The sequence below is a fragment of the Xenopus laevis genome, chromosome 1L (genome assembly GCF_017654675.1).
Source record: "Xenopus laevis strain J_2021 chromosome 1L, Xenopus_laevis_v10.1, whole genome shotgun sequence".
In the NCBI taxonomy this organism is placed as follows: Eukaryota; Metazoa; Chordata; class Amphibia; order Anura; family Pipidae; genus Xenopus; species Xenopus laevis.
In genome coordinates, this window is record NC_054371.1 from 30,738,349 (window position 1) to 30,753,068 (window position 14,720).

General features: G+C 37.3%; 1 protein-coding gene across 1 annotated transcript in view; it reads left to right on the forward strand.

Annotated features, from left to right (window-relative positions):
• The window catches only part of LOC108719586, a 44,207-nt gene that overhangs the window by 9,211 nt on the left and 20,276 nt on the right, over positions 1-14,720 (forward strand). Inside the window, exons 6-14 of the mRNA XM_018268519.2 lie at positions 109-200; positions 1,216-1,358; positions 5,657-5,769; positions 5,844-5,972; positions 7,085-7,288; positions 7,848-7,994; positions 9,351-9,464; positions 10,825-10,917; positions 12,775-12,900. Coding sequence (XP_018124008.1) covers positions 109-200; positions 1,216-1,358; positions 5,657-5,769; positions 5,844-5,972; positions 7,085-7,288; positions 7,848-7,994; positions 9,351-9,464; positions 10,825-10,917; positions 12,775-12,900 — 1,161 coding nt within the window. The remainder of the gene's footprint in view (positions 1-108; positions 201-1,215; positions 1,359-5,656; positions 5,770-5,843; positions 5,973-7,084; positions 7,289-7,847; positions 7,995-9,350; positions 9,465-10,824; positions 10,918-12,774; positions 12,901-14,720) is intronic.

Genomic DNA, 14,720 nt, shown 5'->3' on the forward strand with positions numbered 1-14,720 from the left:
AAAATATGACCATATACCGGCATAAGGACATTGTTTCACCTTTATATAATTGTTAGATATCATGTTACTAAAGGATGCTTTGGTTTATACAAACCTACTTTTTTGCAGATTGTCCAACAATCAAACAATTCATTTTCAAATTTGGCAACCTATTTTTCTACAAGGAGCAGAATAGATGTAGAACCCTTCATCCTTGCTCAGTAAGTTGGTGCATTTTGTCTTAAAAAATGTTTTCTGTAAAGTATCCATCTTTCTTTCTTTCTCTTTCTTTCTTTCTTTCATCTATCTATCTATCTATCTATCTATCTATCTATCTATCTATCTATCTATCTATCTATCTATCTATCTATCTATCTATCTATCTATCTATCTATCTATCTATGTAAAATATCAAATAAACAAATGTTTTAGTAACATATCTGAGGTTATCTTGTGGTTATTATATTTGACTGACCGTTGTCTGTATCCTTAGCCTATTATCACATCTTGGGGCAAATTCACTAAAGGGTGAATTTTCACCTGCGAAGGCTTCGGTACACTTCGCACCACTTTGTCAGGTGCAAATTAGTTGCCATTACACTAATTCGCTAAAATGCGAAGTTGCGTCTTGGCAGCCAAACGCTGGTGAAGTTCCGTTAGCATAAATTCATCAGCGCAAGCATTGCATAGCGAACTTTCATCAACGTTCATTTCTGCCTAGTGAAACGTTGTTATTAGTCTTACGCTTAAGTCAATTTGAATAGGTCATATAGACATCTTTATTAGAGATGTCGGTGCAAATGCTTGAAGTGACCACTTATTATTAAAAATGTCCAAGGAAGCAAAATAAAGACAAAATGGATCCTCTAAAGCTAATTGTCCTCTACACCTGTTAGTAAATTGGCGATGTCCCTGTGGATTGGATTAATGATGAATTTTCTCTGGCAACGGCCACTGCACCCTTTAGTAAATCTGCCCTCTTGTGTTTTTACCATTGGCAGCAAAATATCTGCTGAGAAAATGCTAAAACCACAATTTTGTCTATGCTTGTTATTGGGCATGCAGGGCAGGTTTCAGCCCACAAACACACCGTGAGCAGCGCCAGGCAGAATTCAACTGGTTTGCCATGTTTCTGTTGCCAGAGAAAATGGCATGTATGACCTTCATTGGTGAACTGAAGAATCTTGTAATGTTTGTTGTTATAAAATGTGTTTATTTTATGTTACTACATTATAGGAAGGAGATTGAGGGAAGCTATGAATCTACTACAAAATGCATCATTCATATGAGATACGGCACAGTTTACCAAATGAGCGTGAATTACTTTACAGAAGAAGAACTTCAACAGCAACTGTTTGATTTGGTGACTTTGAATGAAGGTAAGTAATTGCTCTTTAAAAAGAATGAAAAACAAATTCTGTATATAAATGTTGTGATGCAGTGCGTTATTACTGTGGCTGCAATACAATGAACACACTAAAACCAAGGAGAAGTGTTTTTCCACAGTTCCTCGATCTCTATCTTAAACTTGCAATGACACTACAAAACACATTGTAATGAACACACTGGGGTCATTTATCTACACTGGGCAAATTTGCCCAGGGGCAGTTACCCTTGGCAACCAATCAGATTGTTGCATTCATTGTTGTACCTGCAACTAACTGAAAAAAGCCAGCCTCTGATTGGTTGCTATTGGTTTCTGCCTGTGGGTAGTGATGGGCAAATTTTGGAAGTTACGATTCGTCTGAAAATTGACGAAATTCAGGAAACACCAAAAAATCTCTTCCATTTTTTTTTGACGCCGGCGAATTTTCCCGGCCGTCTCGCGAATTTATTCGCTGGCGGCAAATCGCACAAATTTGCTGCGAATTCGCACCTGCCGAATAAATTCGCCCATCACTACCCATGGGCAAATTTGCCCAGTATTGATAAATGAGCCCCACTATGTCCATTCAGAAATGTGCTTTGTGCTCATTAACACAAAGTCCACCATACAGTAAAATGTGCTTGAGGTACACTTCCACAGCAAACCAAAGCAAGTTCTGGAATCTGTACTTATAGCAGTTGAAATGTTTGCAAAATGTGACCAGCAGGTTAAACAACAGTGGAAGGGGTCACTAGAGAAGGAATACCTGATATGAGACTTTCTTGAGAAATCATTTAAGAAATGTGACCAGTATACATGTAACCTCAAGACACGAGGCCTGGAAGACTTTCTCTTAAACAGTTGGGGTTTATTGCTGTGACTCCATCATAACAGGTAGACAGCGGCACAACATTTTCTCCTCCCCTCTCCCTAACAAAGACTGTTGTCCCTTCCTCACTGCCAGAATGGGCACCGTATTTCCTGTTCCTGTTTTCATTTATTCACTTTTCAGTACCAACAGCTTTCACAGTTGAACTCATGACTCACTGCCACCTAGTGACCAAACTAATTATACATTAACTATTTAACAATTCACATTTTGCCTCCTTACATACAGATGTCTCAGTCATTGCTAAAAATTACATTGTTCTGATAGGTAGAGACATATTTAATAAGTGGTTTGTGTATAATATCTATCATTCTCAGCTTTGCCACTCTAGCTCTGAAGATATTCAGAAAAAAAAATCAACCCATACCTTTTCAATAGCAACGAGCAAATTTTATCGCACGCTATGGCTTCAAAGCGGAAGAATTCACTGCAACAAAAAAGTCATCATAAAAAAAATGCCCATTGATTTTGTACAAAAAAGTCACCATAAGAAAAAACGCCCATTGACTTTAATGCATTTGGACAAAAAAGTTGCAGAGACAAAAAAAGTTGCTGCAAGAAAAAAAACCCCCATTGAATTTAAAGCATTTGAAGCGAGAAGATTTGTCACATGTATAAAAAATTGTCCAATGAGTTTCACAAATTTTTTGCTGTTTTGAGAATTTTTTAGCAGTTTCACAAATTTTTCAGCGAAACAGGACAGATTCACTCATCACTACTTTTGAAGCTTTTCTTAGACCAGCGATTTGAACATTTTCCTAGACCTTGCAGGGGTCTAGAGAGAGTGCCAGTCAGTCCATTACAGACAGTACTTCAGCTTCCTGTTTCTTCTTAACATTTTTACAGAGCTTAGAGTTATGCTTTATATCATTGCCCTTTTGCATGATGAAATTTGCACCAATCATGCCCTGACCACAGTTATGCCACATTTCTTAGTTATTCCAAACTTTGGAACACTAGAGATGTTTATCTCATCTATTACCTTATCTGGTGCATGGCAGTTAGCAAGGAAGTTGTGTTCACTTTTTTCTTTTCCTTTAAAGGAAGAGGAACTTATAAATCCTCTGAAGAGAACAAGAAAGAGAAAGAACTGACCCATGTTTTTGCACCCTCCCATCAAAGCATGTCCACAAGCTCGTATTTATACACCATTAAAACGTAACTTTTATTACTGATAAGTAGTAAATGTATGCTAGTGGTGGTCACCCCAAATAACTCTGTTTAAACACTATTCAGTAATAAATATGGGGGTAATTGGGGTAGCAGACTACATGCAATGTTATACAACACAAATCGCCCCCTTTGAAGCATATAACCCAAAGGGTCAGTGAGGCCTAAATCAGTAGGGTTGTGTAAGTCGCTCACTTAGTTAGCACCCCCCGATGTGTACAACAACAGTATGGGTAGAGGTGCTACTAATCGTTGGAGAGGCAGGCTTGGTAAATCCCAGAGCTTGTGTCTCTATTGGAACAACCCCCATTGTGCAGCCCTTGGTCAGCCAACCCCTTCACCCACAGCACAACCCTCCCAATTGGCGGATTTCTGCTCTGAGCGTTGAAGCTTCCACCTGAAACAGTACCTTGTAAACCAACCCCTTCACCCACAGCGTAGCCCCCCCAATTGGCGAAGCTGCCTTAAGTTACAATTGGCAAAAGTTGCCTTAAGTTACAATTGGCAAAGGCTGCCTTAAATTAGGAGAAGGTGGCGGTTGCAGAGAGTTACAGTTGCAGGTTGCGTGCTGCTATGCAGAGCGTTATAGTTGCAGGTTGCCTACTGCTATGGGAAATTAGTGGGAAATGCCTGTAAAAACCACTTCCATACCAACCCCTTCACCCACCACACCATGCCCTCCCAGTAAGCGGTGTCAGCCCCTTATTTTCGTCCGTTCCGGCGCCCTGCCCAAACAATTTTAAAATTTTCTGCTAACAGGAGCTCCTGTTTGGAGCACCCTGGGCTGCTATCACTGGGGGGTGCCTACCGTTTGACACCCCAGTGATTTTACCTTTCCTTCTCCTTTAAAGGGACAGTAACACAAAAAAAATATTTTAAAATATAATGTACTGTTTCCATGCTCTAGTAAAAATTGTGTGTTTGGCTTTAAAAACAAGCTGCTTTGTAGCTTTGTCATTATCTCTATTTCAACTTGGATTACTGCCCAATGTCAACACAGCAGTTTATTTATATGAACGGTAGTAGTGTTTTTAAAGCAAACATAGAATTACTTTTATTTTCATTTGAGAAGTGATTGTGCCTTTAAGGCTGATGATATAGGTCCCCTCTTGCCAGAGTTTTATAGCTTGTGATCAGTTTTTGTGCCCTGTTTCCCATTTTCTTACAATGCTGGCTTATATGTACAATATACCGTATATACTCGAGTATAAGCCGATCCGAGTAAAAGCCGAGGTACCTAATTTTACCTACGAAAACTGGGAAAACTTATTGACTCTAGTATAAGCCTAGACACAACTACAGCCCTGTCTCCCAGCAGCGCACATTCCGCCAAAGAGACTCCCCCAGCGATCAACCGGACTTCTTTGCAAAGTTGATGGTGACAGAGAATTGTGCAGAGAGTGCTGTGTGATTTTGCCATCACTGTTAATCTTTCGTATAACCAACAGAGGGTGCTGTGTGATATTGCCATCACTGTTAATCCATTATACAACCAACAGATGGCGCTGTGTGATATTGCAGTCACTGTTATTCTTTCATATAACCAACAGAGGGCGCTGTGTGATATTGAAGTCACTGTTATTCTTTGATACAACCAACAGATGGCGCTGTGTGATATTGCAGTTACTGTTATTCTTTGATATAACCAACAGATGGCGCTGTGTGATATTGCAGTTACTGTTATTCTTTGATATAACCAACAGATGGCACTGTGTGATATTGAAGTCACTGTTATTCTTTGATACAACCAACAGATGGCGCTGTGTGATATTGCAGTTACTGTTATTCTTTGATATAACCAACAGATGGCACTGTGTGATATTGCAGTCACTGTTATTCTTTGATACAACCAACAGATGGTGCTGTGTGATATTGCAGTTACTGTTATTCTTTGATATAACCAACAGATGGCGCTGTGTGATATTGCAGTCACTGCTATTCTTTGATACAACCAACAGATGGCGCTGTGTGATATTGCAGTCACTGTTATTCTTTGATATAACCAACAGATGGCGCACTGTTATTCTTTCATAAAACCAACAGAGGGCATTGTGGGATATTGCAGTCTCTCCCCAAGTGAACTGTTGGTATAGGAATGATTAAAAGTGACTGCAATCTCAGCTACTGCCCGCTGACCCGAGTATAAGCCGAGGTAGACTTTTTCAGCACATTTTGGATGCTGAAAAACTCGGCTTATACTCGAGTATATACGGTATGCATCCGTTCTTCAAGTAATAAAACTCTTATTTTAGACTCTTCAAGTCAGATGGATGAATTAAATGAACATATAAAAGAACGAGCTCTAGAGTGCTTGAAGGCTCGGTTTGAAATTCTAACTGATCATGGAATTCCCAGTGATTTACAGGTAATATTTTTATACTGAATTAATTTACAACTTAGAAGTTGCAGTATGTCAATTCCCTTTTATCCACTTTTCAGGAAATGAAAGGCAAATTTCAGTCTTTTAAAGATATTGTTCTGTCGGAAGATGTGCAACAGTTTGCAGGAAAAACAGAATTATATATCGGCAATGGGAGAAATGCCCTGGTTGATCGGCTGGCTATGCAGGTAATCCCATTTTACCATGTTTTTTTCTGTTTCACAACTAGTCCTAGAGAATGTAATGCTAGGTGCAGATTTATTAAGGGTTGGATTGAAAATTTAAATTTGAATTTTCAAAAAAATGTTATGGTCTAAACTCTCAAATTCGAAATGTGAATTATCCAAACTCTATTCGAATTTTAATTCAGATTAAATTTCTAGATTTATCAAACTTTGGCCCTTTAAAAATTCAACTTCAACTATTCGCCACATAAAGCACATAAAAACAGAGTTCATGAATACGTCAGTGGGAGAGGTCCAGGGACCAATTTGGACATGTTACTAGGCTTCCTGACATTTGAGGTTTTTTTCGGAGAAAAAACTCGAATCGAGTTTAGTCTAATTCGAGTTGTGTGTGTTGTGAGTTTTAGATATTCCTATCTAAATAATCCCCAATCGAATTTCGAGTATAATCTAATTTGTAAGAGTTAAAAAAAACGAAATTCGACCTTTGATAAATGTGCCTCCAAGTGTTTGGAGCATACAAAGCATTGTTCAATATAAAATGTTTTAATTCACTGCATCCCAAACTACACTGCACCCCTCTACTCTGAGACTACATTGGCAGAGTGGTGTATCCTTGCAACCCAAGCCTACGCCATAGATGGCAGACCTCTAATGTCTTGGAAATTAGCTTGGATGACTTGTGTCCCAACTAGTGATGGGTGAATTTATTTGACAGGCATGGATTAGTGGTGAATTTACGCATTTCGCCACCTGCGAATTCTTTCGCAAAACTGCTGCAAAAATTTGCCACCGAAAAATTTGGTGCAACAAAAAAGTTGCGTGTGTAAAAATTGATGCACGTCAAAATAACTTTGAAGTCCATCTGGACATAAGAGTCGCACGTGTAAAATTTTTCGCACTTGTAAAATTTGTCACGTGTCAAAATAATTTTAACGCCCATTGACTTTAATGAGTTTTGCAACTTTTTTATTTCGCAAATTTTTCGGTGAAGCAAAATGAGACAGAATTACCCATCACTAGTCCCAACGAGAAGGTAGGTTTTTGAGTTATTTAGCTTTTTATTCAGCAGCATAAACAACAATAAAACAACTTATTTTTTATATTATTGACAGGCTCTTGTAAGGCAATTAACAACTTCCCAAGAGGAAGACAAGGACAAAGCTGATGAATACAAAAAGAGAATTGCCGCTGTCAAGGAAATAGTCATTTACTTGCCCAGCAAAATATTGTATGGTGGCAAAGAAATTCTGGAAATGCCAGGAACTGATGATTCTGACCCAATAGCAATGGATTTTATCAAAACTGCTTTGAATGAGGCGAGTACAGCATTGTCTGCTAAATACAATCTTTCTCTATATGCTTCTGTTTTTACTTTAATACTTTTAGAAGTCTAGTTTACATCAGGTTTTATTTCTCAAGGCAGTTTTTCTAGAAAACTCTCTAGAAAAAAATCTCTATTTAGCTCAAATGGCAATTACAACAGCAAACAAAAACATGTGTTTTGACCTGTTTAGATCTATTGCCATAGAGTTCAATGGAACAGGATGAGCACTTTGCTCAGAATGGATATACTTTGTGAATAGTCACAAAAATGGAAACGGTAAACACGGAAAAATGCAACACAAAAAACTAGATTACCTAGAATATGTTTTTTAGCCCATTTATTATAGGTAGACACAATAATTATGTAATAATGTAAAATTATATAATTATATTTATATGTAAAATTATAGCCTTAAATATTCACTGCACCAAGCACATTATTCCTACTTGTAATCCAATACACAGGGTTTTTGAAATGGAATACCTGTACATCATCTGCAAAATGAGTTCTTCTTAGACTGAATAATTAATAAACACTTCCCTTTTATTCAGGTGGATGCAGTCATTGTTGTAAGTGATTTTGCTTTCAAGATTGCCGAAAAAGAAGTGAAAGATATGCTGTTTGGCAGTGGTTTTGCAAACTACTGGAAAGAAAACCCCTGCAATTATAAGCTCATGCTCCTTGCATATCCAGAAAAGGTACAGCCATGTTTAAATGCATACACTATTCAACATAAGGTCACATAATAAAAAGGAAATAATGTAATTTAGTTGTTACAGTGACCAATGTGATATTGTATGTGATTTACAATATATATATATATATATATAGACAAATACAAGATTCCTCTGCACTCAACCCATTATCAATATATTTAAGACAGCGACATTTTGTGCATACTGCTACTAAAAAATGCCTTACCCTTTAAACAAAACAGGGATTGTTTGTCCATATATTGCAATATATTTAAGATGTACTGTGTATATAAAACTACAGCTATTTTGGATCATAAATCCACAAATGTGTAACATCAGCAAACGTGAGTTATTTTTATTGAATACATTATGGTCTCAAAGCTTTCACAGAAACATAGCAATTCCTAAAAAATGTTTTTTGCCATTAGCGTGTTTTAAACATGTTTTAATTTAGGAGAGACGAAATTGTTAACTTTTACAAGTCAAAAATGGGATCATCAAGGGGCACATTTACTTAGCTCGAGTGAATGAATAGAATAAAAAATACTTCGAATTTTTTTTTGGGTACTTCGACCATCGAATTGGCTACTTCGACCTTCGACTTTGACTACAAATCGAATGATTCGAACTAAAAATCGCTCGACTATTCAACCATTCGATAGTCGAAGTACTATCTCTTTAAAAAAAACTTCGACCCCCTACTTCGCCAACTAAAACCTACCGAACATCAATGTTAGCCTATGGGGAAGGTCCCCATAGGCTTTCCTGTCAATTTGGGATTTAAGGAAAATCGTTCGATCGATGGATTAAAATCCTTCGAAACGTTAGATTCGAAGGATTTAATCTAACTAATTTTCCTACGATCGATCGAACGAATTGCGGTAAATCCTTCGACTTCGATATTCGAAGGATTTAACTTTGACGGTCGAACATCGAGGGTTAATTAACCCTGGATATTCGACCCATAGTAAATGTGCCCCTAAATGTAATAACAGTTCTTCAATAACTTACAATCCAAATGGAAAAGCCACATGCATCTCACACAAGAGACTTTTCCAAGACTGAATACACGTGGCAAGACACACACGGAATGACACTAACAGGGCCACTAATACTGATCCTGATACCAGTTGCTTAATGCTGTACCACAAATACAAGGCCCGGTTCCTGCTTTGTATAACAATGTTTTTGTTTTTACTGCCATTTGAGTTTTAACATTTTTGAACAGTCATTTTTACCTACCTGTTTCACTTGCAGCAAAACTACAATTTCAGTTTCTTTTGTTTTATTATCCATAAGTCCTTCTAGTGGTCAAAACGATTGCATAGTATTCTGAACTGTGTTTATATATTTTCTCAGAACCTAAAGTGGCAGTTTGGAAAGGATGACTCTGAAATTATTAAGAAACTGGCAGAAGAAGAAAACAAGAAAAGAAAAGCAGAGCTGACTTTGATCAGCAAAATGTTGAAGATGGTAAAACGGTGGCATAAATGCATATGTTAAAATAAAACCATATCATAATACAGATGTGGACACACAGAAAACTCCAAATTATAGGAAAGCCATCTCCTATAGACTCCATTGTATTCAAATAATGATTTATTCAAATAATTATTACAATTTTTAAAAATGATTTCCTTATTCTTTGTAATAATAAAATAGTAGCTTGTATTTACAGTAATCCTAGCAGATATAATTAATCCTTATTGGAGACAAAAACAATCCTATTGAGTTTAATGGTTTGAATGTTTTTTTAAGTACATTTAGGGGCATATTTATCAAGGGTCGAATTTGAAATTGAAAAAACTTTCAAATTCAAATTCAAAAAGACCAACCGAAATTAAGTTGAAGTTTTTTTTCATTGAATAGGTCTGTTTTCGATTGAAAAGGTCCATATTTGGCTGAATTCGAATTGTATGAATTGAAGGAATAGTGCATTCAATCGAATTCAATTCAAAAATTTTTCCCCCCAAAAAACTTTTTTTCCCCAAAGTCTACCAATTGACTCCAAATAGGTTCTCCAAATAGGTTCATAGGCTAAATCAGCAATTTGGCAGTTTTTAGATGGTTGATGTCAAATTTTTAAAGAGACGGTACATGATAAATTTCGATATTAAAATTTTCTATTTTTTTTTTGATTTTTTATTCCCTAGCTGAAGTACACAAAAATAGCTCGAAATTCGATTTTTTTTTTTCATTTGAAAATTCACCTCGACATTTGATAAATCTGCCCCTTAAAGTATAGAGATCTAAATTATGAAAAGCCCCTTTATCTGGAAAACCCCAGGTCCCGAGCATTCTGAATAACAGGTCCTATACCTTTACTGTAATTCATGAGTTTGAAAGAGAATAAAATTCTGTGAATGCAGATTCCCCCTTGAGCTTGGATGGATTCTGTTCTCAAGCTAACCTTGGTCATTGGTACCCTTGCCTTAAGGGTAGAGCCACCTGTGTGTCTGTAAGAGCAGTTTTTCTGTGCTGTGGAGCAATATCTCCCTCTAGCCCTAGCATGTGAAAGCCTTATAGCACGTAGAAGGTTTCAGAACTAAAAGCAAATATTTATTTATTTCTGAGCATGCTTACCATAAGGTTACCAGCTCCTTTGCAAAGACTAGGATATTTATGCTCTGTATTTGTGATTTAGCTAAAAATCAATGCTATTGCAATTATTTAAGAGATGCTCAGCATACTGATTTCTTCTTTCAGACAACATCCATGAGCATAACAAACACACAGGGGTAGCATGGCTCAACTTTTCTCCAGAATAGACCAGCACAATAGATTAGTAGCCCATTTAACCACAAATAAAACTGACATTTTTTTTCTGTTATAGGACACTTTACCGGAGGACTTGAAGAATAGCATCATTACAGCATACATATTGCCTGTATTGCACACATCTATCCTAGCACAAAGTATAGAACAGGTACCAGTTAATTCTTGGTTATTGTTGTCCATTTTGTTTAAGAGGGTGGGAATAATGAGTACTAATGCGAAAACAATGTGGTTATATTGTAAGTGTAGCTCAGGCATACAGTAGGTTTCTTCTTTAGGTTGATATCTGAAATCTAGTGGGAAACTTGCTCAAGATAATTGCCGTTTCTTTGTAAATGTTTCATAATCACTTTACAATTAAACTGACCTTAAAATCTGATGTGCACTAGAATATAGGAACAAAAAACATTAATATTTATCCACCTTGGAGTCGGGCACACTTTGCACTCACTATTACACTGCCGGAAGCCCAGTAGCTTCAATACAAAGCCACAAAAGCAAATGATTATAGGATACTTTTTAAATGTATTTGTGAATTAAGTTAAAAAAAGATATGCTTTTATTAGTCCAGTCTCAGTTTAGGCCAGATTCAATTCTGTGAGGTTGTGTATCATGGTTTATCATGTGAAAAGTGATGGATGAGATTTAATTTGAGGAGAAAAATACTATTCTCCAAATTCAGTTCCAGTTTTTCCCCATAGACTTCAATAGAGTTTTCATGTGATAAACAGTTACATTTTTCTGAATTGAATTGCATCTCAAATGTAATCTCATCCATGACTTTTCCTGCGATAAACCTTTTTCTCTTTGAATTGAATTCAGCCCTTTATCGGCTCCTTTCTAAGTTTACGTTTTGCTCTCTTGCTTATCCCTGTGGGAGTCTCTGGATTCTTGTGTGGTAAGATCTGGTGGCACCCAGATAGTTGTGAGCTGGGCTTGAGGACAAAGGTGTCTGTTATAGGCAGAAGAGAACACATACCAGAATCCAGTCACTCCCCCTGGGGTTTGGGTTTTACATACTTGATACTCATGTCTGCTCATATGGCCAGCTTGAGCTGCAAGAGTCTATATCAGGGGTCAGTAACCTTTACTCAAAAGAGCCATTTTGCCCCCTCCTCCACTAAAGAAAAATAGTCTGGAGCCGCAAAACATAACACAGCTTACAAACTTTTAAAAGTTTTAACTTTTTTTAAATTTCAACTGTTACAACTATAGAATACAACAAACAGAAGTGCAGTGTGTATATGCAGGCCTACTTTGAAATAAATTAAACACTGAATAGCCCTATTAAATGCTAGTGTTCTCATCTGTTTAAAGGCGAGGGCTATAGACATCATTAAAATATGCATCACATCCACGTCTATAGCCCTCGCACCTGCTGCAGTTGGACTCTGGAGGCTTCTCTCTTGTCTTGAGCGTGTGACCGCAGTAAGGACCATGATGAATCATCTTGTTGCAACTCGGTCTTGCCTGTCACTCCTGGGACGTCTATACAGCCCTCGCACCTGCTGGCAGCTTTCTGAGTGTGTGACCGCGGTAAGCTAATCGTTGGCTTACCGTGGTCGCACACTCAAGAAGCCGCCAGCAGGTGCGAGGTCTGTATAGATGATGTGACAGGCAAAGCCGCAAGACCGAGCCGCAGCAAGCAGGATGATGAGCCGCATGAGGCTCTGGAGCCAAGGTTTGCCTACCCCTGGTCTATATTGTTGGCAGAACAATTCTATTTGGTTTATTTAAGTTTAAAGGTTTTTTTCAAATGATAGAAAGACCCCTTATCCAGAAAACTCCAGGCCTCAAGAATTCTTCATAACTGATTCAATGTCTGTATAATTATTATTAACACATATTAATAAAGCTTCAACATTCCACTGTACAATAAATGGTTGTGTACATTGGTCATACAATAAGTAATACAAAAACAACCAATAACCAATACAAGGGGTAAAGGGAGCCGTGTCCAAAATAACTTACAATCTAAAAAGTTCTATTTTTTTTTTCTTCTCAACAGGGAGAAGAATATAGAGTCTTTCAGAAGAATCAAACATTTTTGAAATATACTGGAATCAGCAACCTCATAACTATAATTGATGAATTTGTTTCATCAAGACAAAATGTAACCAGTGCTACTAAAGAGGTAAACTGACCTTTGATGCTTAGATGTTCGCATACACACACGTGCAATATACTGTAGTGATGGGCGAATTTATTCGCCAGGCGCGAATTCGCGGCGAATTTGCGTGATTCGCCGCCAGCGAATAAATTCGCGAAACGCCCGCGAAAATTCGCGACCAAAAATTTGCCGGCGTCAAAAAATTTTTTTCCGAAAAACGGACATCGGCATAAAAAACGGGCACCGGCGTCAAAAACGGGCACCAGCGTAAAAAAAACGGGTGCCGGCGTCAAAAACGAGACGCCAGCGCCGTTTCACTAATTTTTCGCAGTTTCGCGAAACGGTGCAAATTCGCCAATCACTAATACACTGTTATACACGGCGAAGCGAAACGGCGCAAATTTGCCCATCACTAATATACTGTTATACACAGGCTTTTTGTAAAAATATTAAATTTCCCTAAACTCTTTAAATAAAACTGAAAAAAGAGAAAGAACAAACAATAACAACAGACAAAAGGGAGAGAGAGAAGAAGGATATATATGGGTTATTTATTATTATTTATTAAGTTGAGTTAAGTTTTCTCTAACAATTCTAGTTTTTGAGGGTAGTTTCAGTAAAAACTATATTTTAGGGATAAAAAAACTCAATTTTTTTGAGATTTATTATGCCCAAAGCTGCAAAAAGCTTGAACCCGAAAATACTCCAGCTAAAACCTGTCGAGGACACATAGAAGTCAATGGCAGAGGTCCCTTGAACCATTTGAAGATGTTAATAGCCTTCATGATTTTTGGGTTTTTCTTGTGGTTTGCACTTGATAACTCAATAAGTTATTTTATTGCCAATAACTTGATCAATTCAAGTATTCCAGTTTTTTTCCCAGATTGCATTGACTCGAGTTTTTCACATTCGGTTTATTCATAAATAAGAAACATTCGAGTTGTGAGTTTATTCGAGGTAGAAAAAGACTCACAAGCTCAACCTTTGATAAATAACCCCCTAAATATAGCCACCTTTGCACTCCATTGCACAGGACAGAAAATTGTTCAACATTATACACATATGTATTACGTTAATATTCCTGTGTCCACTTTACAGTATATAATGTTATCAAGAAGTTTAATGGCCATGACACTGTAGCCAATCTCTTTGTGTATGCAAGAGAAAAATTGTAGAGAAGGTTTGTTCTAATACTGAACATTAATCAAATGACATACAAATTCATCCCGAGATTAAGACACCAGGTACAACCGTTTCATATATCACCATCTGTTGCTAATAACATGGGGCTCTATGGTAAAAGCACAACATCTCTTGGTTTATAGGAAACATTAAAACAGAAGTACACAATACTTACAGTCAAACATCAACTGATCTGGTTGATTTGAGTCTGTTTATGGCATCATGATTTTATGAGATTACCAAAGTTTTTCGGGGTGCAATATTGAATCCAGTGTCAGAAATCTGGTTTTCCATTGCAGACCATGGATCTTCTAGCAGGACAGTGGCTTAAATTACACATTAGAATGTAGAGCTGGTTAAATACAAAACAATGGAGTGTTCTGAAGTGACCAGCAACAAGTCAAAATCCCAGTGAAAAGTTGTGGGGAGATATAAAAACTGCAGTTAGGAGAAGGCAGTCTTCATGTTCAGATATAAAAACTGCAGTTAGGAGAAGGCATTCTTCATGTTCAGATATAAAAACTGCAGTTAGGAGAAGGCATTCTTCATGTTCAGATATAAAAACTGCAGTTAGGAGAAGGCATTCTTCATGTTCGGGAGAAGTGAGTTACTTTGCAGAAAGAAGTGCTCCTTCAGCAGATGGAAAAATGCAGGGCTTGTTT